The sequence below is a fragment of the Portunus trituberculatus genome, chromosome 46, assembly GCF_017591435.1.
Source record: "Portunus trituberculatus isolate SZX2019 chromosome 46, ASM1759143v1, whole genome shotgun sequence".
Lineage (NCBI taxonomy): Eukaryota > Metazoa > Arthropoda > Malacostraca > Decapoda > Portunidae > Portunus > Portunus trituberculatus.
Genome location: NC_059300.1, coordinates 2,460,147 through 2,486,117, shown reverse-complemented (window position 1 = coordinate 2,486,117; position 25,971 = coordinate 2,460,147). Strand labels below are relative to the sequence as shown.

The window sequence follows — 25,971 nt, the reverse complement described above, 5'->3', positions numbered from 1 at the left end:
TCTTAGATATAGAATTTATCTTTATCACAAATGTGCAAGTATCCGAGAATGGAGAGAGAGAATAGGTTTGAATCATATTAATCTGACAATAGCAAAAGCAAACAGCATATTGGGAAAGTGACACAAAATGAAAAGTGAAAAATAGAAGTAAGTTTATTATTAACAAGTACTTGAATGGTAAGATGGTTAGGAATATCATTAAGACTTTACGCTTCAACAGAGTCGCCTAAGGACCATTCTGTCAAAGACCATTTAGGTGATCACTCGAGTTTTCGTGAATATGTTTGCATTGATACTGTAGAATGCTAGTTACACTATCACTGAAGTCATGAAAGCATCCTTGAAATCCTTAAATAACTCCCATTACAGTTTATCAAAAGTAATAAAGTGAAAACTGTGAGACGTTTATGAATGCAAGGATAACATTCCAACTTTATCAGGTAAAGAAATTTCTAAAATTTTGTTTTGTGCTATCAGGAGAATCTTAAGGATGTTTTGTATTTTTTTTTCTTTTTCTTTTTATGGGAAACCGAGGAAGTCTGGCCTACACATGGGCAGGTGTGACAGAAGACTACAATGTATTATATACATCATCCCGCCACTGGCAGAGCGACACCATGGAGGATGATTGTTTTGAAATCTAAAGGGTCAAGAAAAAAGAAAAAAAAGAAGAAGACTCGCGGAAAAGCTATTTCTTAAGAGCACACAGATGATCAAACGGTTCTCACGGTTATTATTCTCACTCATATGGTTCATAATCCATGTCAAACTACTGCAGCAAACATGAAAGCATGGTTGAAACACCCAATAAGTTTTATATTTATAGTGACTGCTAATATTAGTGGGGTAAGATTCCAAGGTATTTGAGAATGCGTAACCTTGCAGTGTTTCAGTATCTGCTCGCAAATCCAATTAATCTGTGGTCACTATATCCATGACATCGCAGAGGGAAAATGAGATGGTGTTCTGAGATATGTATCCTTCCTCTTGACACACACACAAGAACTATGTAGGCCTATATATATTTTTCTTTTTGTAAATGTCTGGAACTACTGCTGCTCTGTTCCCCAATGTGATAACAACAACGATGATAAATAAATAAACAAATAGATAATAAAGAATGAATATATTGTTACGTGAAGATCAGAGAAGGAAATCTAAAAAGAAAATACGAGATCAAAATACCTTTGCATGCCACACTTGTCCTCCACATCTGCAGCCTGTGGTCGAGTTGTACATCCCTCCCTATAGCTATGCTATGACCAAAGCAAGGAACCCCTTGACTGTGCACGCCTGACACCGCTTCACCAAGACGACACTCTTAAGGGCCACAACCTTGTCTCAGCTATTTTGATGAGACTTATGGGAAGCTGCCTGGAATTTTCAAGGGAAACCTCCATTATTCTTATGACAGTGAAGAAAAATATATGAAAACCCGGCGATATATCGTTGAAAATAGTTCGCGTCAGTATACCTGCAGCCTTTCAGAACCATCTCTATCTATTTATCTGCCAGCTTATCCATCTGTCTAACTATCTATCTACTTATCTGATTACCTATATATTTCCTTGCCACTCTGCTTATCTATGTATCTATCTATGTCATTGTCTATCTATTTATATAAACATATCTGCAATGCCTAAGATCTCTCCACCCTTGGTGATGGCTGTAACATAAAGGCGGGTTCACAAGTGTCAATTTGCAACTGAAATTTTAAGTTGCTATAAGTATCGACTAAGCCCTTCTAGTAGGAAAACGTCACACACAGCGACTGGAGAGTGTCGACTAGTTGGCGCCTTGGCGGGAAGTGAGAGTAAACAAACAGCTACCCGCCAAGATGTCTTCCTTCAGTGACGATGCTGAAGCTGTGGTTACTCCTCTTTTGGCGTACCGAGAGTCAACAGAAAAGACAATGCCTGTGTGTGGATACGTCCCTGGCTAAGTAGAAGGAAAGAAAAGAGTGTCTACCACACAGTTGTGATCAAATTAAATGCTGATAAGTCTTCAGTCTTCACCTCCAACAACACCCTGCATTGAGGAAACAGTTCTTGGAGAGTGGCAGCTATTTCGTCAAAAGACGATTTGCAGAAGCTTTTTTTTTACTGTATAATTAATTTCTGAGGTCTCAGATGTGTTCTTTTCCTTCACCAACTCTAACATCTCTATATCGACACCACAAAGCTTACTCCGTGGCGTCACGATGTAATCAAAGTCGCAAATCGACTGAACAAGACCAACATGTTGGTCTTGCTTTGCGATTGATTTCTCCAGTCGCTAGGCACCGATATTCACTAGGAAATTTTACTGACTTGTAATTTCAGTCGCAAATTGGCAAGTGTGAACCCGCCTTTGATAATGCATGAAGTCCTACCTTCTTGCAAGCATACACTCATTTCATATGTTTTTACTTCTGTAGGTAAAGCAAATTCCAGTAATCGCTCTGAGATTTTTGTTTTTTTAGTTAGGAAATTAACTACAGTACTTATTTTATTTTATTTTTTCCATAAAACTGAAGACCTCTTATCCCTAATTTGACACATTGTATAGGATTTCTTGTAGGGTTGTTTGCAGGTTATCTTGAATACATGATACGTAATGTACAGTGTACATATACTGCTTTAACAACGACGGTCAGTCCGTCTACTTTTTCTCTTCTACTTTCTTTCATATCTTCACCAAATCTTTCATCTTCCACTTCTCTACCACTTCTTTTATCCCCACTGTCTATCCCCCCCCCACATACTGCACACTGTATCCCATACAACGATGATAAAAGTAATAGTAATAATATTGATAATAATAATAATAATAATAATAATAATAATAATAATAATAATAATAATAATAATAATAATAATAATAATAATAATAATAATAAAAATAACAATAACAATAATAATCATGAAATTATAACACTGATGTTACTCACTAAAGTAATGTATAAAGTACTGATCACTTTTCTTCGTAGTTACAAAGTCATCCTGTATGTTCAAAAATAAAAACACGCACACACACTCTACGCTAGAGAATATTTCCGTACATAGGACATTGTCATAGAAATACACTTTGAACTATGTTATGAGATGAAGGGGTGGTGTGTATAAAAGTGTACCCGAGTGGCAGGACCCAGACCGAGCCCTGCCTGCTTGGTGGAAGATGTCCGATGATAGGCGCGGGACACACTCTCGGCGCACTATTCGCAGGATTGTGATATGATGAAGCAACAAGGTCATGAGGAGGGCAACACTGACCACAGGGGAGAGGGCTGATAACCTGGAGCAAGGGAAAAGGCTGAAAAAGTAAGTGGTGTGTGGAGGAGCGAGGTGTGAGGCCGGGAACAAGAACGTATTGTTCAGCCTTTTGTGGTCAAGGTTAAGTAAGGTGCGAGTGTTGTGGTGGTGAGCTGTGGCCCTTCTGTGTACCCCTACTTTCTGTGCATGACGTAATTGCTGCGCGGGTGTATGGGTGTAAGATAGGGAACATTTTGTGGATGAGGGAATAGCTACATATGGTGTGTGTGTGTGTGTGTGTGTGTGAATGTTTTGTGCATGATGGAATTGCCACATATGTCGTGTGTGTGTATGGCAGTGGAACACCAGCATTAGCACAGTGTCCATCGACGTGTGTAGGCAACCAGTGGCTACCAGTGAGTCAATCCATAGAATTACTCAGAGGAGCTGCTTGAGGTGAAATACTTAAAGTGTAACCTTGGGACAGGCTTGGGTGTGTAATCCCACCGAGTCCTTCACGACACCATCTGTGTAATGATACTGAGTAGACATTAAGTATGTATGTCCTGTACACATACATTTCTTTTCTCATTTTCTCTTCCTTTGTATATATTTTCTTGAATTTATATATGTTTACAGTGTTCTACATTGCACTGATTCTACTATCACTGACATTGTGGTACTGCACATGTTAAAACAGTGGTTTATCTTTATCTTTATTTGAATATCTGATATTTAGGTAAATACATATATTTGCATAAAACTAATCCAATGGCAAAATGTAACACTACAATCATTACACTCATATTGATTGTTCACAGTAGTTCTCAGGCAAAGCCCGTTCTTTGGAAGCAAGTTAATTTATTATTATTTTAGTAAAGAGAGAAGAAAAAAGTTAAGAGTAAAGCTACCAGCACATCACTTCAATATTATTTAACTTGCATTGTACTCAGCCACAGAATCCTTATTGCCACAGATTAAATGTAGGTCTTAGATGGGAGTAGTGCGTGCCAACCTTTACTCCATAGGATTGGAATACCTTCCATGTGACTAGAAATGGATAATTTTCTATATTTATTCACTGATAAGAATAACAGTAGTTACTGGAATGGAATATAGCTAGTTACTTTTTCTGCCAAGAAGCAGATTTAGTTCTCCACAGTCTGCATGAAAAGTCAGCTCATGAGCCTGTTTGTCATAGTTATAAATGAATTATAAACTAACACCACTTTGTAGTGTTGATTGAGCTCTTGATGCAGTCTTTAGCTTTTTGGGGACCGAGTTCACAAGGTTCTGTAACTACCAGTAGGTTGGAAAAGTAATTCAAGTATCCTTGATAACAACCTCCAGCTTGGGAAGAGATTATATGTTGATGCTTCAAAAATAACCTTTTATGAGTGCCCACAATGGGGTTAAAGTTAGAGTGTTGCTTGGCCAGCTACAACAGCTGTAACACTGATTTGGCAGTGTGGCATGGTGAAGCATCTTGCATGAAAATGTCTGCCTCAAACAAATTTTGCTGATGGTTACATAAAATTACTAGATAATTATTTTGATTTTTTCCCTTTTTTTTTTTTTTTTTTTTTTTTTTTTTCTTCCCATTTGACGGTAAAACAAGCTCACCAACAATATAACTTCCTCATGCCATCAGTGATGCAGGATATTTCAATGTCTTCTCTGTGTACTGTACTGCATGGAACTCAGTCAGACTTGTGATAAATTCTTCACTAACTGCTTCCTGTGACTGAAAATGTTGCCTCATCAGGCCTCATTATTTTCTTCATGTCTCCAGATCCCGTTCTTGATGTTTCATTGTAAAATTCACTTTTTTTCTGGAGGGCTGTGAAGAGTTTCTTGCAATGATGATAACTGCAAGAGTGCTATCATAGCAGTAGTGCTGCATTCTCTTCACTGAGACCTTATCCAACAGCTGTAGTTTTTTTTTTTTTTTTTTTTTTTTTCTTTTTTTACTTCATATGCTGCCAGGGGAATCAGCAGATGTTTGTCATCCAGTGAGTTTCTGGGTCCTTGAATTCATTCATTTAATCCCACTAAACCTGAAATGAGGAATTGGCAGATCCTTCTCACCTCACCGTCATCAAGAAACCACATACTTATTGTGTTTCTGACACGTTGATATTGATGCCAGTTTGGGCAGAAATACTATATCCTCTCTACATGTTATTTATCTGACCATCAGAAAAAAATACTTTAAAGGTCATTAGTCATAAAAACAGGAAAAAAAAATGTCCAGTTTATCATGGAATGTGTTATAACACTTGCATTGATGTTGAAAAGCAGGCAACTAGCTGCATTTACATGCATGAATAATAATGCTAAGACATCAGAGTTGCTGATCTGTGCAAATTAACTTATAGTGTTAGGTCAGTACTCCCTCTCTCAGGCAGGAAATGCATTGCACGAAAAATTGGCTGAGCAAAGTACCCTTTTAAAAGCATAGACTTTAGCTGTCAAGTGACTCAACAGAATAAGTCCAAGGAAATTCACTACCATTGAGTTGACCCTGTTTACATTATGAAATTCGTAAAATGATACCACTAGGAGTGTGACATCCACTTATTACTATTGGAATTTATGACAACATTGTTTACTGATGTACATGAATACAATCACATTGTTATGTAAGTGTATTCTGCTGTTGTATGACATCTATCATACAAATAAATTAACATTATCCTTTTTTCAGACATGTGAATGAATGTGTCCGCCGTGCAAATGCTGCACTTCAGGAAGCGGGCACACCAGGAGCCTTGTTCTCAGCAACAGCAGTGGGTGTGCGGGCCAAGCTTAGGGAGGCATGTGAACGTGTGATTTTAATGTTTCCTGGTTCTCAAGACCACCAGGTGGAGGAGACTCTATGGCGCAAGGTTTACTATCAGCCTCTGCATGCTGCAAAGGAAATGAGAAAGGTATGTTTATTGTTTCTTTTAATGTCTTTATCTTAAGAAAATTCATTTAAGCTTTCCAAGCATGATTATGATGATAATCAGAATATGGAAGAAGATACAGTACTCAAGAAACATATATGAACCAATCCACTAAGTGGGTGCCAGAAATGTAGTGTAAGACAAAGAATAAATGCTCTAGTTCTTTTATTTTAACTGGAAATTCAGCCAGTCTCTCTCTCTCTCTCTCTCTCTCTCTCTCTCTCTCTCTCTCTCTCTCTCTCTCTCTCCAGTGGATTTAAAGATGACTTATTACTACTTCAGGGCAACAGTTGGAGCACTGTTGAGGTCTATTGGGTGTATAGCCACCTTTGGGATGGCGTGGCTTTTTACCACTCCCTTCTGCACTCCCTTGCTGCTCATGCTTGCCTGGCTGATTTCTTGCCACATCAGAGTAATGGTGAGTATTTGGTTATGAAAGATTGCTGTCTTTTGCCATCTGTAAGGAGTAAGGAAGTGTGTTTATGCCTTGGAGGAAAGATTAGGGTAGAGGCTGTTGCACATACTGCTCTTCAGTGGAGGGTGAAGCCAGTGGATGGAGCCTATTTTGTGGGCAGAGTTATACAAGTCAATCCAAAACATTAGGGAGAGTCGTGTGCAAATCCTGTGTAAAAGTTTTTTTTTTCTCTTAATTATCCATATATAGTATCATGTGATTACTAAATATTAATGTAACTGAATGGATACAGCATGAATTGCATTAACAGGTTTGAAAGAAAAAACTTAAGAAATTTGCTTCTTTTGTCCTTTACATGGTGAAATGTAAATGTTTACTCACATTTATCGTCTATACTGAGCACCTGCTAGACTTTTCACGTCTGACACTGATATAGCATTATACATAGAATGTCTATGATATACCAGGAAACTAAATTGACTCAGAAGAGGTAGCTACTTTGAGGAAAAGAGAAAAAATATGTGAATGGCGAGAGACAATTTGTGATAAGTTGTCTTAACATACACAATAATTTCAGTTATACAATAGTACAGGTAACTCGATTTATGCGTGTTTCATTTACGCGTTCTTGTTTTAACGCGACCGAAAAAATATTATAATTAATTTAATTTGCGCGATCAGTTTGCTTATACACAATTTGGCCCAACCGCATTTTCATACTGAGTTCCAGACGCAATTTCAAACTGCGCGCCAGAGTTCCGCAGCTGGCCGATAAGTGAGAGCTCTGGGACCGTATCCAAGAAGCAGGTTGTTGTCTATGTTGGTACAGACAACCTCCATAGCAACCTCCTGCTCACATACCAACCTTCATAAATCTACAGTAGCCACAATACTGAAGAAGTAAGCTCATTGAAATAGCTGATGTGGCGATTGGTGTGAAAAGGCAATTTTAGGGACCTGCGGCAATGGAAGAAATTAAGAAGTTGTTGATTGTATGGATAAACAAAAAGCAGATGGCTAGTGATTCTTTGTCAGAGGGCATAATTTGTGCAAAGGGTAGGCTGCTGCATCTTGATCTTATTTCTGATATTACATCTGACTCCAATGATGATTTTAAAGCAAGTAAAGGGTGGTTTGGGAATTTCAAGAAAAGAACTGGAATTCATGCTGTTGTGAGGCACAGCGAGGCTGCAAGTGCTGACAGAGTTGTCACTGAGAAATTTGTGCCTGAATTTAAGAAAATTGTGGATAAGGAGTGCTTAAACCCACAACAGATCTTTAATTGTGATGAAACTGGCCTGCTTTTGAAAAAAAACTACCAAACAGGACCTATATAACAAAGGAAGAGAAGTGTTTGCCAGGACACAAGCCCATCAAAGACAGGGTAACCCTGCTTTTGTGCGTTAGTGCGAGCGGTGACTGCAAAATTAAACCGCTACTTTTTTCTAAACTTGGGTTTGGCAATGGCTGGAATGAATTACTTAATTTATAGTTATCAATAGTTGAACTTTTTAATATTCGAACAGCCATTTGGAACGAATTAAGTTCGAGTATTGAGTCTCCACTGTATGTGAAAACTGTTGTATGACCCACAGGTGGGTCGCATCGCAACATTAGATAGTAACTGATGACCCACTGGTGGGTTGTATCGCAGGGAATGTGTTAGGTTAGATACTATATTATTTGTAGTGATGGATTAACTAAGGGATGGTAATGGCAGACTTGAAATGATTACTAGAGGTCATCCTGGGCCATTAAAAAAAAAGGCCTAAAATAGTTAGACCTCAAAATGTTCCAATTAAAGAATAAATGAATAAACAAACTAATTAATAAGGTTAGTCAGGAATTAAGAGGGACCCATGATTGTCTCACTCCCTCAGGCTCAAGATGCCCTTATTCCAACAGTTTTGCAGAAATATTCAATGTTTCAAGAAATTACTTTGTATTAGTATTAACTAAGAAGCCAATAGGAACTATATATTCTGGTAACTTGTTTAGTATTTACTTGTGTAAGTCATAACTATCTGTCAAAAAATGAATATTGTAGCAGAGGTGTCTGATATACAGACATGCAAAGATTTATTGCATCATTCATCACTTATTATAGTTAATAGTAAGTGTTTACTGCTCTTCTGATGATATATTTAGAACTCTACAATACTTTGATTTAACTTAATTGCATGTGGACCTCAAAGAAGTTGAAATGCTAATGAAAATCTTGAAATAATTCATCATGTAATCCCCCATAACTTTTTGGCTTGCTCATGATGTAATCCTAGCATTTCATTTGATGATTGGCCATGAAAAGCTCTGCACCTTACCAGTGAAGTGTTATCTCCTTTGTCACTCCTCCTGTGCAGCCATAGGACGAGCAAGCTGGCATAATTCCAAAATGTTGAGATGGGTGAATGTCACATGTATTATCAGCAAAACAATGTTTTGGTTTGACTTCCGGAAAGGGGCGGAGCTTAGCAACTTCACTTTTGTGATGTCATAGCCTTTCCTCTCATCTTTCCTCCAAGGTTTATGCATGAAAGTGATGAATGGAGAGCAGTTATGAATGGGTGAATGATGGTTCATCCTCATGGGCCGGCTATACACCCTTCATTTGGCCATTAAAAATCATGCCTCTCTATCCCTTTCCCCATACACTAAGATGTGACGGAACTCTAATGGGTGTGAGTGTTGGCACCATGCTCATCTTCCAAGACACACTGATATATGTAAGCAAACCACAAGACATGAAGGATAGGAAATTATGAAAGTTGTTATCCTTTGAGGGAGTTCTCAGAAATGAGTATCAGAGTAGATTAGCTGAATGAATGTATGGTTTGTAAAAATCTAGAAATTATGTATAATATTTTACTCCCAGAAAAGTTTCTGGAAAGTTTCTGGAAAGAATTGAAATTGAGATTGTCTTTAATGCTATTCATACTTTCATTTTATTTTATCTACCTATTTTTGGTACATAATTAATAAAGCTTTTTTTTTTTTTTACTCTTTTCATCACTTCATCACATTGTCCTCTTTCCTTATGTAAATATTTTTCATCTGCATGCCTTATTACATATTGTGAAGTACTTTTTATAGTTAGGTAAGATTCCCAATCCAATGTGTTCAATGCACTCACTTCGGCACTTCCTTGCCATTCTTACTTCTGCTACTGTGACTGAGAGTTCAGTGATCCTTGACATTGCATTTTGTGTAAGTTGTTGTATATTTATACAACAGAGTCTTTTTCTTGCAATGAAGTCCTTTATGTCTTGATTTTATGAATGCTAAAGTTATACAATCAACCAAATTTTATGATACTAAACAGATTCCAATCCACAAAATGTCTGTCTTTCCCAATACCCATTTCATCAATTTCACTTTCATTTAGAAAGAATCATCCTCAGACATTCATTTGGTTAATCTGCTGTTGGCCAAAATCACTTGTAAGCTGTACAGGAATAGTGTGTATACATTCTGTCTTTGCTAGATGAGGAAGATGGATCTGGCTACCCTGTGACTGGAGACGGTGGAAGCGACACAGTGGCTCGCTGCCTCACGTGTCTGGGTGACCTGACCCGCTACATGCTGGACTTGCCTTCTGCTCCACCGTACAACCTCTCGGTCCGCTACTATCTCCAGGTGAGATAAAACTTTTGGCAAGAGATGACTGGTGCTGTATATTAATTTATAGGGTTATCAAGAATTAATAGTGTTGTGTATTGTTCTATTGTGGTTGTAAGAATAACTAGTTAGAATAGAGATAGTTGGATACTGCAGTTTCCATTTTAAGTGAGCAAATTGTTTATAGAAGACATTAAGAAACCTGTACTGTTTGCTAAACTATTTGTGGCTTTGCATTGCATTGTAAATATCTGCAGTCTGAACCATGTACTTCTGTTTATTACAAGGCACTTCACTATCTGCCTGATGGAGGTCTGATCCACAGCAACCTGGCAACTGTCTACTCTGTAAATGATCAACCTCTGTTGGCTGTGGCACATTACTTGAGAGCGTAAGTTATCAGGATACCTTTGGTTATTCTCTTGTTGGAATGCCCATGCTTAAAAGATTGTCTTTGTCATTGTCAGTAATAATCAGATTTTCATACTGAAGTTGGCATCACTGAAGTACAGTCATCCCTTTTTATTCATGGGGGTTTAGATATCAGACACCTATGGATAAAGAAAATCTATGGAAGATTATTGCTCCTTCCTAAAGAAACCCCTTGAACCCCCAAAAGCCTTGTTTAAAGGAAGAAAACCCACATCTACTTGTTTATAAGAACTTTATCTATCAATTAACTAGAAATATATATAAAAAGTGATTAACATTATTAGGTTGTCTCTTATTGCCTCCTATCTTATTTAAATTTGGTTTTCAGCAGCTTGTGTAAAAGAGAATCCATGGTTAATGAGAGATGACTGTATCTCAAAAATCTTATATTCTTTGGAACACTGTTGCAATATTTCATCATTTTTTTAAGGTGTTTATGATTATGGTGGTTAGTTTTTAAGCAGAGTTCATACATTTCTCATAATATTTTTTAGATTGACCTGTGAGAAAATTTTTGAAGGAGCTGAAGGTAATTTGAAGAGACTGCTGGGGAAGAGCCGCTCCTATTATAGCACTGGAGGGGAAGAGCAGACAGACCATCATAAGATGTTTCTACACACTGTCCTTACACTGACTGGATGCTTTATCAGCAACAGATCCACTGAAGAAATAGCAAGGGTTTGTTGAGCCTTTCTTTGTGTTTCCGGTGGTTAATCTGCTGAGGACTGATATAAAATCTTAACTTTTATTATACTCACATTGAACACATTCCTCTTTATATAAGAATTGACTGGAATTGGTGTTTATGTATTGTAAAAACAAGAGAGAAAAGGGGTTAAACATTTGGTTGAAAATGCAAATAGGTGGAGTAGAATTTGGTCATGTATTGTACAACAAATAGATAGATCATTGGACAATATAAAATAGAGAATTACATTTGGAAAATGTTAACACAAAAGATTTGCCTCTGATAGTCTGCTAATCTGTATTTTTGTTTAATTTTTGTCTCTTTTTCAGTTGTGTCAAGATGTTTTAGTTCAGCTTGGAAAGGCACTGGAGACCTATGATGATGTTGATAATGAAGTGCCAGACAGATCCCCTTCCCCTCACTCTTCTGCTAATGGTCATCATACAGCACTTCAGAATGGTCAAGATTCTCCTGAAAGCACACATGAAAACATAACAACAAAGATCATTCTGACCCCAGAGGTGATGGTCATTGTGTGTACAGTGTTGTCCTTGTGCACCAAAAGGCTAGAAAAGCAAGGTAAAGTAGAGACAGAGTATTAAAATTCTTTTTATGAGTGATTCTTGTTTTTCAGAAGCATGGATTCTGGAATATTTTGTTCATTATTGATTTATTTCAATTTTTTTACTGTTTTTGTATACAGTAATACTCCGCTTAACGAACGTTCGTTTAACAAATTTCCGGTTTAACGTACTCTATAAAGTTAGACCAAAAATCAGCATAACATACAACCACATCCATTTTAGCGAATTTTCTTTTTCGCTGTGATTGGCTGGCTCCCCACCTCTGTCTCTAGCGCTCCTGGAGCTGGATCCAAGATTCTTTAACAATGTCAGAGCAACCTCTTGCTGCAAAATGGCATCCATGAACGCTTGGAGGGACAATGACAAGTTTCTTTCAGGTTGCTCTGAGGTTGCTGGGAACTCCACCTCTGGAGGTGATATTACTGTCTTATATATGCATTTATGTTCACAAAATAACATTTCTATTAGCTTTTTACAAACCTTGCCCCAAGAAAGGATTGTTTTGTAATGCATAAAGTGAAATCTTACATGGAATACCAAAAAATAAAGCAGAGATGAGATGAGCCACAGACGAAGCAGGAGACTCACGGCCACTCGACCGCTTCTTCTTGTGACCCTTTTGCTTACGTGTTACTTTCATCATGATGTTTGTTTTCACTCCTCAATTGCCTGCTATAATGGATATCATATCTTAGTATTCATATACACTCATGCCATGAGGATAACCTTGACTCCGTGGCACTGAGTGATAGGGAATTACTAATGAAATACCGCGGTATTTCATTAATAATTCACTGTCACTCAGTGCCACGGAATCAAGGTTATCCTCATGGCATGAGCGTATATGAATACTAAGATATGATATCAATTATAGCAGGCAATAGAGGAGTGGAAACAAATATCATGGGGAAAGACAACACGCAGGCTAAAAGGGTCACAAGAAGAAGAAGAAGCGGCCGAGTTGCCGCGAGTTTACCATTTCGTCTGTGGCTCATCTCATCTCTGCTTTATTTTTTGGTATTCCATGTAAGATTTCACTTTATGCATTATAAAACAATCCTTTCTTGGGGGCAAGGTTTGTAAAAAGCTAATAGAAATGTTGTTTTGTGAACATAAATGCGAGAATGTAAGAGAATTTGTACATAGCTCCTCTAACTTCCAATGACTCATATGACATCATAAAAGTTGTGGTAAACCGGTGGCCCAATATGCTGCCAAACGTATATATATATATATATATATATATATATATATATATATATATATATATATATATATATATATATATATATATATTTTTTTTTTTTTTTTTTTTTTTTTTTCCATGTGGTATGTTGGGGACCAGCCCAGAATGCATCCCCCCTATTTCCATTATTTCCTATGGGAAAATTACGTCTGCTTAACAAATTTTCGCTCTACGAACAGCTTTGACATCCCCTGTCCTGTTCATTAAGCAGAGCATTACTGTACTTATTTCACTTTTATATTGGATGTCATTTTGATATAGGAAAAAGTGGCTGCCAAAGAAATATTTGTTGTGTATCTGTTTATCATTATTCAAGAGTCATTTAATCACTGATACATAAGAAAGTTTCTCTCTCTCTCTCTCTCTCTCTCTCTCTCTCTCTCTCTCTCTCTCTCTCTCTCTCTCTCTCTCTCTCTCTCTCTCTCTCTCTCTCTCTCTCTCTCTCTCTCTCACACACACACACACACACACACACACACATGATCGAGACACGGTCAAGGTCGGACATGCAGACCAACGCTCGTCCCGATCAGCTGATCGCATTACCACAGATTGCTGTGTTTACAGAGGCCTGAGCAAATGTGTGACTTGTGTGGCAATAGCTTCCAGAAATTACATTAAAAGGCACCAGAAAGAGCTTACACCCATATGCAGGTATGAGAATAGGGAAAGAGTACAAAAAGAGGATGATTATGATGATGAGGGAGAGAAAAAATTCGGAGGATTTGATGAGACAAGTACCACCCTTCATAGGTGAGTTTTAACTTTGGAGAAAAAAATAGACAACTGGATAAGGGAGAGTATGAAAAGTAAAGCGAGCGAGGAACAGGAGAAAGAGTTTCCAAACTTGAAAGAAAGGATAAAAAAAGTGGAAGAAAATGAAGCTAGACTAAGAGTAGAAAATGCAGAACTTAGAAAAGAACTCGCCAAATATAAGAAACAGATGGATGAAGGACTCGGTAAAGTAGAGAAAGAAAAAGAGGACCTGAAAGATCTCGTTAACAAAGAAGAGGAAAGAGTACAGGACGCGATTAAGAAAGAAGTACAGGCATGTTGAATACAAGATAAAGAAAGACAAGGATAATTTTCAGGAGGTGATCCAGGAACAACTAAAAGAAAGAGAAGAGAATATGGCAAACAAAATGATAGGAGTCCTTAAGGAAAAAGAAAACCTAGTAAGGGAAATTGCAGAAAAGAAAAAGAGTGTAATCATATTTGGACTAAAAGAAAAACATGTAAAATATAGACCAAGAAGGGGAAAAGAGGAAATGAAATCAGTCAATTACCTACTAAAAAATCTAAATGACAAAGATAGGCAGAACCTAGAGGAGGAAGTAGAGGAAATACACAGAATGGGACCTTATCAAGATGGAACAACAAGGCCAATTAAGATACTACTAAAATCACAAGCAGCAACAGAAGAGGTATTATATAGAACAACAAAACTTAGTGAAACAGAAGGCTGCAAGGATATATATATATATATATATATATATATATATATATATATATATATATATATATATATATATATATATATATAAGGAAAAATTAAAATGAAGAAAGGAAGAGATACAACGAACTGGCGGGCAGCAGTAAGGGATAAAGATAATGAAAGGTCAGAGGAGGAGAAAAAGGCATTGTTTTGGAGAATTCCAGGAGACAGGACAAGGAAATGGTATATAAGAGAGAAGGAAGAGGAAACAGTGGAGCAAGTGTAACTAAAAGTGATAAGGGCAAAAAACTAAAAATGATGTATATGAACATAGATGGGATTCTATCAAGTAAATTAGAACTAAAAGACTACATGAAGAAAGAAACACCGGATATTGTATGCCTGGCTGAAACAAAACTAAATGAGGCAATCAAAATAGACATAGATAATAGGTATAACGTGTCAAGGAAAGACAAAGGGGTAAAGGAATTATGTTAAGGAAAGAGATGGTGGTAAACCAAGTGGAATATGGGGAAGAAAAAGCAGAAGTACTGTATATTAAGATGCATATTAATAAAAAAGAGTTAACAATCATTGGAACATATGTGCCACCAAAAACAAATTCATGGACCAATCAAGAATATAAAGACATGATAGATGACACAATAAGGAGTCTAACGAGAGTCATTAAAGAAAGGAGAAAAGTGATATTAGTAGGAGACTTCAACTGTAAAGAAGTGGACTGGGAAAATTATGAAAGTGGTATGGGGGAAGAAGCCTGGGGAGAAAGATTCCTGAACCTAATGATAGATAATATGATGGACCAAAAAGTAAAGGAAAACACAAGATTCAGAGGAAACAACGAACCGGCAAGACTGGACCTGGTTTTTACAAGGGTTATACAAATGAATGATGATATGAGATATAAGTGCCCAATGGGAAAGAGTGACCATGTAATATTAGAAATGGATATAGAAGAGGGAAAAGAATATAGAGACGAATCATACAAAGGAGACCAATTGAATTACAGAAAGGTTGATATTGAGAATCTCAAGAACTATTTCAAATATGCTAACTGGGAGGAGATGGAAAACTCTGAGAGGGTGCAAGAGAAATATAACTTATTTTTGGAATTATACAAAACAGGAGTCAGGGAATATGTCCCAAAATATAGACCTAAAGAAGGAAAGAAAGATTGGTTTAATGCAAGGTGTGCTAGGGCAAAGGAGAAAAGAGATGGAGCATGGAAAAGGTGGAGGAGAAATAGAAATGCAGTAAATAAGGAAAACTTCAAGACAGCGAGAAATGAATATGTTAAAGTGAGGAAGGAAGAGGAGAGGAACTATGAAAAGGACATTGTCGAAAAATGCAAGGAGCAACCAAAATTGTTCTACAGATTCATCAATGGAAAAATAAGGCAAAAAGAAACAATAGAAAGGTTAAAAGGAGAGAATGGGATGGTGGAAGACCCAAAAAAGTATGGCAGAACTGTTAAATAGTAAATTTCAGGAGGTCTTTACTAAGGAATCCAAATTTGAAAGGCCACAGGGTAATAGAGTGACAGTCTATATGAAAGAGATTAAAGTAACCAAGCTTGAAATAAAAGAGTTAATGAAGGAACTGGATGAAGAAAAGGCAATGGGACCGGATGAAGTCTCAGGCAGAATACTGAAAGAATGTAGGGAAGAACTAGCAAGTCCTATATACAACATCATAAAATGCTCAATAGAAAATGGAACAGTACCAGTAGAATGGAAAAGGTGGTTCCCATATATAAGAGTGGAAGGAAGGAAGAACCTTTAAATTACAGACCGGTATCACTAACTAGTGTAATATGTAAGATGTGTGAAAGAATAATAAAGAAACAATGGATCGAGTTCCTTGAAGACAACAAATTATTATCAAATAGCCAATTTGGTTTTAGAAAAGGGCGGTTGTGTGTAACAAATTTACTGAGTTTCTACTCTAGAATAGTTGACAGAGTACAAGAGAGAGAGGGATGGGTTGATTGTATTTATTTGGATTTAAAAAAGGCATTTGATAAAGTGCCACATGCAAGATTACTGTGGAAGTTAGAGGAGAAGGGTGGCTTAAAAGGAAGCACATTGAGATGGATGGAAAATTATTTGAGGGGGAGAGAAATAAGGACGGTAGTCAAAGATATGAAGTCCAAGTGGAGAGCAGTAGAAAGCGGAGTGCCACAGGGTCAGTATTGGCACCAATACTTTTCTCATATATATATATATATATATAACGACATGCCAGAAGGAGTGAACAGCTATTTAAATCTGTTTGCAGATGATGCAAAACTTTGCAGAGTTATAAAGCAAAAAGAGGATTGTGAAATACTGCAAGAAGACCTAAATAAGATCTGGGAATGGAGTAAAAGTGGGAGATGGAATTCAATGTGGACAAAAGCCATGTCATGGAAATGGGAAAGAGTGAAAGACGACCAGTGGGAATCTATAAGATGGAAGATGGAGTAGAACTGGAGAAAGTAAAAAAGGAAAAGGATTTGGGAGTGACGATGGAAGAAAATAATCAACCGGTAAGTCATATTGATAAAATTTTCAGAGAGACATATAATTTGTTAAGTAATATTGTAATAGCATTTCACTACATGGACAAAGAAATGATGAAGAAATTGATAAGTATTATAATAAGACCCAGATTGGAATGTGCAGGAGTAGTGTGGACCCCCCATGAAAAGGAACACATGAGGAAACTGGAGAGACTACAAAAAATGGCTACAAGAATGGTTCCAGAATTTGAAGGGATGACATATGAGGAGAAACTAAAGGTTATGGATTTACCAACCCTGGAACAGAGAAGGGAGAGAGGGGATCTGATACAAGTTTATAAATTGATCAAGTGGATAATGAGAATCTGATCCTGAGAAAAGAATATGACATTCGAAGCACAAGATCACATAGTAAAAAGCTGAGGAAGGGAAGATGTCTAAGAGATATTAAAAAATATAGTTTCCCGCAAAGATGTGTTGAAACTTGGAATAGTTTGAGTGAAGAAGTGGTGTCAGCAACGAGTGTGCATAGTTTTAAAGAAAAATTGGATAAGTGTAGATATGGAGACGGGGCCACATGAGCATAAAGCCCAGACCCTGTAAAACTACAACTAGGTAAATACATCTAGGTAAATACACACACATATTTTGTAACCATTTTCCAAATCTTGAAATTTTTCTTGATACCTCTACATATTTTCTTAAGATTATTTTCAAGTTGCAAAACTACTTGTACTACACCTTCTTCAGTATCCTCATATCACAAGTGCCTATATAATCAGCTTGCCTTTTTCATAATTTTCATGTAAAACGAGGTTGCTTTTTTCTTTATTTTAATTTCGGGAATGCCTGTACAGTGATAATGAGACTGGTCATTAATTGCAGGTTCTTCTCACACCAGCATGGCTCAGGCTCTCATGGTGTCTGTCCTTATGACTCTTATTTCTCATGTCAGCAGTCGTCTGGAGCAACGCATCTCACTCATTGACCCCACTTGTCTTTCCAAACTCATTCCGAAAGATGAAAAGGTATGACATTCACTCTTTGATTTGTTATGAAGGTGTTGATTTGTGAGTCCATAAAAAATACATCAAATTATTGTCTTTGTGGTAGTTAGAGATTGTATTTAATATGTCTATGTCAATATTGTGTGATTGAATTTACAAATGATTAAAGAAATTAATTGTTGCAAACAAAGCCTCATATTCCATGGAAGGAATGGTCAAGTGTATAAGGAAAGTAAATTGCAAAAATGAAGTGTTTGAAAAGTAGCATGTTAATAATTTTTACAATTAGACATAATGGTAGATATATTTAGATTCTTGCCATTTACAAGCACTGTAAATAAACATGGTAGCTCTTTACCATAAATGTTATCTTGGTGTTGAATGTTATCTATCATTAATCCTATTAAGGTAAATTATTTTATATCTTTAGTTTCCATAAATGTTAATCCTTTGTTTATATATTAAATGAGGAGTTATATTGACCATACTCCTCTCACTTTCTATGATGAATTTTAGAAATTAAGTATCAGGCAGTAGACACCTGCCAAAACAATAGTTACTCCCAGTGAGATCTAGTAGCACTGGTTCAGGGAGGGCTGTGAACTTACCATTGAAGACAGCTGTGACCTCACTGAACATTTCCCTTTGTGTCTCACAACACCAGAAGACAGTCACAGCCTGGCCTCTAAAGACAACTCTCTTCACACAAAACTACATGCATTTTACTACTCATACATTCTTCAAACACACACACACACACACACACACACACACACAAAAAAAAAAAAAATTGCTCCTTTACCATCCTTGGAGTCCCCTTCTAATTATTATGTATTTAACTTGTTTTGGGGACTGGCACCCCACTGGACTATTTTTACAATGACTTTTTTTTTTTTTTTTTTTTTTTGGGGGGGGGGCCAGTCTTCCCTCTTAATATAGTAATAATAATAATAATAATAATAATAATAATAAAAACATGTACAGTTGGGTTCAGAGTTTCCTATCATATATGTATCTAACCAGGTGACATGATCTTTAGCATGGTAGCTGTCATTGGCTGGAGCTGCCTTCTTTAATGTGCATTTTTAGGCCTGTCCTCTTCTCTCCCTTTACTTACACTTTCCCAATGCATCTCATAATGCCCATTCCTCCCCGAGAGCTTATTCTTCCTCTCTATCTTTCTCTTAGACAATTATTTAAATTTTCAGGAGATTGAAGAAGAGAATAAGAAGGGTATAGACACAGAAGAGACTGTAAATGAGGGCAATTCAGATCTAACAATTGGTAATAGCAGTGCAAAAAAGACCAGTCAAAAAAAGAACCAACGCACCAAAAGGCTTGCCAATTTACGGAGGCGGCGACTGAAGGTTGGAGGAGGAGGCTCTAGTGGTAGCCAAGGTGAGTCATACCTTAACCACTATCTGCTCTATGCTGATTTCACTTCTTAGATATTTGTACTAACTGTCATGAGAATGATCTTGATGTGTGATTTAATCTATACCTTGAGAAACAGGTTTTGAGGTTGGACTTTGTTTTTGTTATCTATATATATTGCTGGATTTCCTACAGTCATGGTATTTAAATGTTTTTTCCTGATTCTCTCTCTCTCTCTCTCTCTCTCTCTCTCTCTCTCTCTCTCTCTCTCTCTCTCTCTCTCTCTCTCTCTCTCTCTCTCTCTCTCTCTCTCTCTTATGCCTAATAAGATTGGAATAATTTCAGATGAAGATAATTATTGAGATGTCTCTGGAATAATTTCAGATGAAGATAGTTATTCAGATGCCTCTGGAAGTGAGGAAGAGGATAAAGATAATGAAGGAGGAGTCCTGTCAAGTGAGGAAGAAGGAGAAGAGGAACTTGATCTCTCTCAATTGTGTTCTTCAGAAGATGATGATTCTGATGATGTAAGTTTGAATTTCAGACATTTACAATTTCTTGTATTATTAATTGCTATAGGAGATAAGGATGATATCAGTAAAGGTCATGGTACAGTGACAGGATTGTGATATTATTTTCATGCCTAATGCATGATGTTTTTCTATATTTCTATGGGTTTTACTTAAGTCGTTATGGGATTCACAGGAACAATGTTCTTGTTAAATCAAAGAGATAACAGCCTGGGAAGAAGAAAGACTGGCAGGGTGGAGAGAGGTTCTAGGTAGAAAAAGAAGGGGGAGACTGAGAGAGATAGAAAGATCTGATGGAGTAGAGAATTAATGAGAATGAGAACAAGATCAAAGTACAGTAAGCTCCCGCACTTGGCAAATTAATTAGTCTGGCGAAACTACTGCCAAATGTGAATTTTGCCAAGCATGAGTTTTTTATACCATATAAATTGCCTAAAAAATGCCTCAGTCAGTCTTTGGTCATTGCCAAAATCCATCTTTTGACCCCTAAAATACCATCTTTCGAGCTGAAATAAAATCTTTTACCTTCACATATCAGAACACATGTACAAAACAGACCAATAAACAATAAAGCTAATAAGACATGATATAAAGGTTGTAACTCCCATTTTTCTACCCGTTTCCATTGCCCTTTTTCGTCCTTGCTGCCACCACCATTGACCTAACCCCCACCCCCCCGTACCACCTGTTGTGCTGGTAGAGGCCATGTTGGCGGTAAATCACCAGAATTCGTTTCCATACTAACAGAACAGAGGGTAGCACAAACAAAATGGCTGAAAGGAACTCTCACAATGCATTCTAACAGGTTTAGAGAGAGGACTGATGTTACCAGGGAGCTGCGTGGTTCGCCGTGCAGCTGCCAGGGGACTGCCAAGTTTGAATTCAAATTGCCAAGTGTGCACTAAGTGGTCTGTGACCACCCTACCGCCAAAAGTGAATTTCGCCAAGCTGAGATTCGCCAAGTGCTGTGGTGTACTATAGATGGAAACAGCTCATCCAGAATGGTGACCCTATATAGAAATGGATTTAACCCTTTCGGTGCTCCGGACCACGATCGTGGCTTTGAGGGGAAATGCCTCCTGTCCACGATCGTGGTCCCATATTTGACAAGTCACAGAATTAAACCGCGCATCTCCTGGCTGCTGCTAGTTGCCAGATGACATTCTCCCAGCTTCCCTCGAGTCATGGGGACGCGCCATCAGTTGTGTGGTAAGAAAAATATAGTCACAATGGCATCCACACAGTAGAGTATCAGATGCCCCGTTTTTCACAATTATCATTATTTTACGACGTTACTAGTGGCTATTTGTGCATTTATTTACAGAAATAACAAGAGTAATGATCAAATCTCTTTGTTAGAGAGCAGATATGCCAGATATTATTTGTTTATTGGTAATACAGTAAAGTCCCGGGTTACATCGGTCTCGAGTAACGTCAAACTCGTAGTTACGTCAGTCCACTATAAGGCAATTTAAGATTAGAAATATTGAAAATTTATAAATCGTAAAGCGCGGGATTTATTGATATTGTTGGCCACCAGGCGTCACTAGTGGTTACCCGTCACACCGCCCGCCTCATGCTTGAATACAATAACACCCTGCCTCAGTTCCACCACACTGTCGCCCCTGACAAGTGTTATCCTATTTCTGCGTTTACTGACTCAAGTTCTTACTATCTTGCTCAATGGCACGAAAGAGAAAACTTCTTAGTGACAGCAGTGATGCTAAGAAAAGGAAAACCATTATGCTACAAGAAAAAGAGGACATAATTAAAAGACATGAGAAGGGAGGCAGCAGCTGTGTGTGAGGGAGGGAAGAAGAAAATGGGAAGCCCGTTACCATGACAACAGGGAGGTTGACGACCTTGAGGGCTTGCGCACCCATCACAACAATAACAACTCCGGAGCCTTCACCTGGGCCACACGACACTCGCAGCTCACTTGTGCCTGTCTGCTGATCCCTATTGCCCTTTCCTATTGCATTTCCTGCTCCGCTGCCCATGCTTCTACTCCCACCACACTGCACTACGCTCCCAGCTGTTCGCCCTGGGTGTCACAACATTCGACCTGCCCACCCTCCTGGCGGCCTCAGGCGTCCATCCCTCTCGGCAACCTGCAGTCCTTCGTGTTCGCGGCCCTAATCAACGACAAAAACAAGCTTGTGTTTCATATTCCTACATAGTTGTAAATGATATAACAATATAACCTTTAACTTACCTGAATGATCATAAACAATGATTGGTTGAAAACTCGATAATATGCTTTGAAATGTACGGAAACTCGAGTTACGTACAAAATTAACTTACGTCATGTTTCAGGAACGTAACTCTGATGTAAACCGAGACCTAACTGTATATTACGTATTTAGTATGTTACCATATATGGACATGCGTATCCTCACTCATGACCTCCTCTCCCTATTGTTTACATAACCTTATATATGATAAGTGTCCTGAAACAAAGGAGCAGGATTGTAGGGGACCCTCAGTCCATGTTTGTCAGGAGTGATAGATAGTTCTCGACCCCCCACCTCGCCAGCCGCCTGCTACGCTCGCGTTGCGGCGTAGAAGGCCCACAGTTGTGACCACACCGGATGCTATTGCCATGATTACAGCATCTGGAGATGAATATTCTGATGAGGAAGACATTGATGAGGTAGCATTTGATGTGTCTAGTACTGAAAGTGAAGACTCATATTCTGAGCCAGACACGGAGTCATCTGACGCTTCTTCTCAGCCCCCCAGCCCACCATTGCTGCCTCCTCCTCCTCCTCCTCCTCCTCCTCCTCCTCCTCCTCCTCCTCCTCCTCCTCCTCCTCCTCCTCCTCCTCCAACACGTGATGCTTAGCCTGCTAGACGACGCCTCTTGCCTGCCCTCCGCCGCACGTGACCACAACAGCTTGCATTCACGTGGACAGATGGTGATGATTTTATTCCATATGTGTATGATTTTGATAATGCATCGAGTGGAATTTCTGATGCTAGTGGGATCACAGATAACTCCACTATCCCAGATTTTTTCAAGCTATTTGTGGACGATGCTGTCATAGATCTGATTGTTCGTGAAACTAATAAGTATTTTGCATGTTGGTTTTGGTACATTTAGTGAAAACTGCAGTCATTTTATTTCTTCTTCTCCCCCCAAAAAACTATTTGTTGTGTTCTATTGCTAAGAAAGCCAGTAGTTTATGTTGAATTTGATAATAATAGTATGTACATCAAGGAAACATTCTGAAAACGTATTTTATATTATTTGTGTGGGCATAATGTATACACAGGTGTGAAAAATAATTACCCTAGCACATTCTGGAGCAGTTCTGAGCAACTGCAGTTCAAATCAGGCAGAAAATTCTGTGTAATGTAATGAGAACACTCGCACAAGTTGCGGCGGAAAATAACCACCCGCTATGATGACAATACTCAACAGCGCACAACGTACCACCAGAAAGCCAACTTCCCATCATTATAGCACCACTTTCCAGTGTGGGTAGATGCGTAACGCTCTATTATGCATGAAAATATTATTTTTTTAAATTTTTGTAAATCTTGATTTTTTGCCCGTATTTGCGGCTCACAGACATGACCCAAAAACCTATTTGCGCCCTGAAAGGGTTAAGCTGGGAAGAAGAGGGAAGGGTGGAGAGAGGACTGATGGAGAGACACTAAATTCTAGTAGGGTAACCTGAAAACATACCCACTGCTGACAGAATGAAGAGAGTTAAGCAAAACTTTTGTCTAGCAGTTGAATCATTGATGCTGAAGATGGTGATGAATGCTGGTTATAATTTCTCTCTCTCTCTCTCTCTCTCTCTCTCTCTCTCTCTCTCTCTCTCTCTCTCTCTCTCTCTCTCTCTCTCTCTCTCTCTCTCTCTCTCTCTCTCTCTCTCTCTCTCTCTCTCTCACAAGTCCTGGATGTGAGTAACTAGAACATTCACACAAGTATATTCACATATATTATCATCAATTAAACACAAACAACACTTACATATAGATTCAATTGTTTGTTCAGTTTTGCAGCAGTCTATATATATATATATATATATATATATATATATATATATATATATATATATATATATATATATATATATATATATATATATATATATATATATATATATATATATATATATATATATATATATATATATATATATATATTATATGTCAATCAGGGGTACCCTTTTGCGGGGAAACTATATATAGACGAAAGTCAGTAGAGTCTATATGTAGATGATTTTTTATTTGGTAGTTCGCTCATCTGCCCTGCCGCTGGGAAGGGTTAATTATATCCCTTGTTCATATACTTGTAGATTTCATCCCTCCAGCAGTTCTCTTTTTCATGGTGATACTATGCTGAAATTTTCCATCCATGATATGATTGTGTAAAAGGACACACAACCACTTGTAAAAGTGATGGAATCCTCTCTTTGTGATCATAACTGAATTGCCATTTTTTTATAAATGTTTTATTGTAAAATCACAGTGCATAGCATTCCATGCCTTCATGGCAATGGGGAGTTTTCAGAACTACTGGTTGTCACCATGTGGCAGCACAGTACTTGTCCCATTTGCTCTCACAGGGTATTACAGAACATATCTACAATGTCATTCTATAAACACAGAGATGCAATAATTCATTATAATATATTTTTCTCCATAATTCCTTCTAAATAGTAACACAGGCAAAATCAAACCCTATTCATGAACAAATGTATACAAGTTGATTTTCTGGTAAACTGGCATTGAGGCTTGTTTGACCATATCCACATTCCCCAAAGAGTACACCCTTGATTGGAAGTGTATTAATCCAGTTGATAGTAAACATGAAAACAACATGTCTGTGTCACTTAAAAGTTCAAACCACACAGATCAACTAACTAATATATGGAAACAACAATTCTAATTAAGAACAGGCAACTCGTGTATCTTGGCGAGAGTGTTGCGGTCTAACCCAAACTGTTTAACTTAACAAACACAATGTGGGACAAATAGTTAATAACTGCTGTAATGTCCATGCCACTAAATGCCATGAGGGGGAGGAAAGCTTCACATATTTCTCTCTCCTCACTCTAGAGCTGTCCAATGAAATGCTTGTTCTGTGCTCGATTGTTTTGCCACTTCTTGATCTTCATGAAAGCGATGCTAAAATTTCCACGAAAATAACTATACCCATATATCACGATGTTTAGTAAGCTGGGCCATACTATATAGTACAATCAAGGATTTTACCTTTTTCATTGCCCAAATCAATAGATTTTAGACTTGTAGTATGTTGTATGTAAGATATTGATAGCAGTATTACAAGATAATCACAAAAAAATATTTCTGTTTTGACTAACTTCTCCCAAAATTATCCGTACAGGATATTTAAAAGTAGATACATAATGTCAGCAATATCATCATAATCAATGTTCTATGCATCTGTATGTGCCTGGGATATAATATGACAATAATTTAGCTCATGTCAGCAAGGGACATGTAGTAGCAGTGATGATATCTGGTGGATTAGTTGTAATTAAAAATTATTACATTTTCCAGTTCCACCTTATATATAATGCAAACATGCACACAGGTATGCATGGTATTACATGATCAATGCCTTAAAAGCAGTGGTATGCAGTAATATGATTTTCCTTTAAAGGATGTGAAAATAGAGTCAGACCAAGAATGGGAAGGATTAACTGCAGGAGAGCATCTAGAGCTTGTCAGCAAGGAGGGCATGCTGTCTGCAGTGTATGTTGCCTGTGACTGGATGAAGCGGGAGGAAGAAGTGATCCAGCTCTGTGTGAAAACTGCCAATTCTTTATGGACAGCTATAGCCAAGCTACTGAACTTGTTGCGGGTGGATCTAGAACAGCTGAAAAACAGTAAGGAGGTTTGGTATTGTATCAAGATGTGTGATTATATAAATTTTGTCATAATTGTTGAAAAGGGATTTTATAATTA

At 37.7% G+C, this 25,971-nt stretch overlaps 1 protein-coding gene across 1 annotated transcript in view; it reads left to right on the top strand.

Annotated features, from left to right (window-relative positions):
* Nucleotides 1–3,125: 3,125 nt before the first annotated feature.
* The window catches only part of LOC123520231 (protein SMG5-like), a 39,047-nt gene continuing 16,201 nt past the window's right edge, over nucleotides 3,126–25,971 (top strand). Inside the window, exons 1-11 of the mRNA XM_045282341.1 lie at nucleotides 3,126–3,299; nucleotides 5,938–6,160; nucleotides 6,461–6,596; nucleotides 10,075–10,226; nucleotides 10,496–10,599; nucleotides 11,135–11,318; nucleotides 11,658–11,907; nucleotides 18,000–18,142; nucleotides 19,330–19,519; nucleotides 19,880–20,022; nucleotides 25,667–25,892. Coding sequence (XP_045138276.1) covers nucleotides 3,232–3,299; nucleotides 5,938–6,160; nucleotides 6,461–6,596; nucleotides 10,075–10,226; nucleotides 10,496–10,599; nucleotides 11,135–11,318; nucleotides 11,658–11,907; nucleotides 18,000–18,142; nucleotides 19,330–19,519; nucleotides 19,880–20,022; nucleotides 25,667–25,892 — 1,819 coding nt within the window. The 5' untranslated portion in view covers nucleotides 3,126–3,231. The remainder of the gene's footprint in view (nucleotides 3,300–5,937; nucleotides 6,161–6,460; nucleotides 6,597–10,074; nucleotides 10,227–10,495; nucleotides 10,600–11,134; nucleotides 11,319–11,657; nucleotides 11,908–17,999; nucleotides 18,143–19,329; nucleotides 19,520–19,879; nucleotides 20,023–25,666; nucleotides 25,893–25,971) is intronic.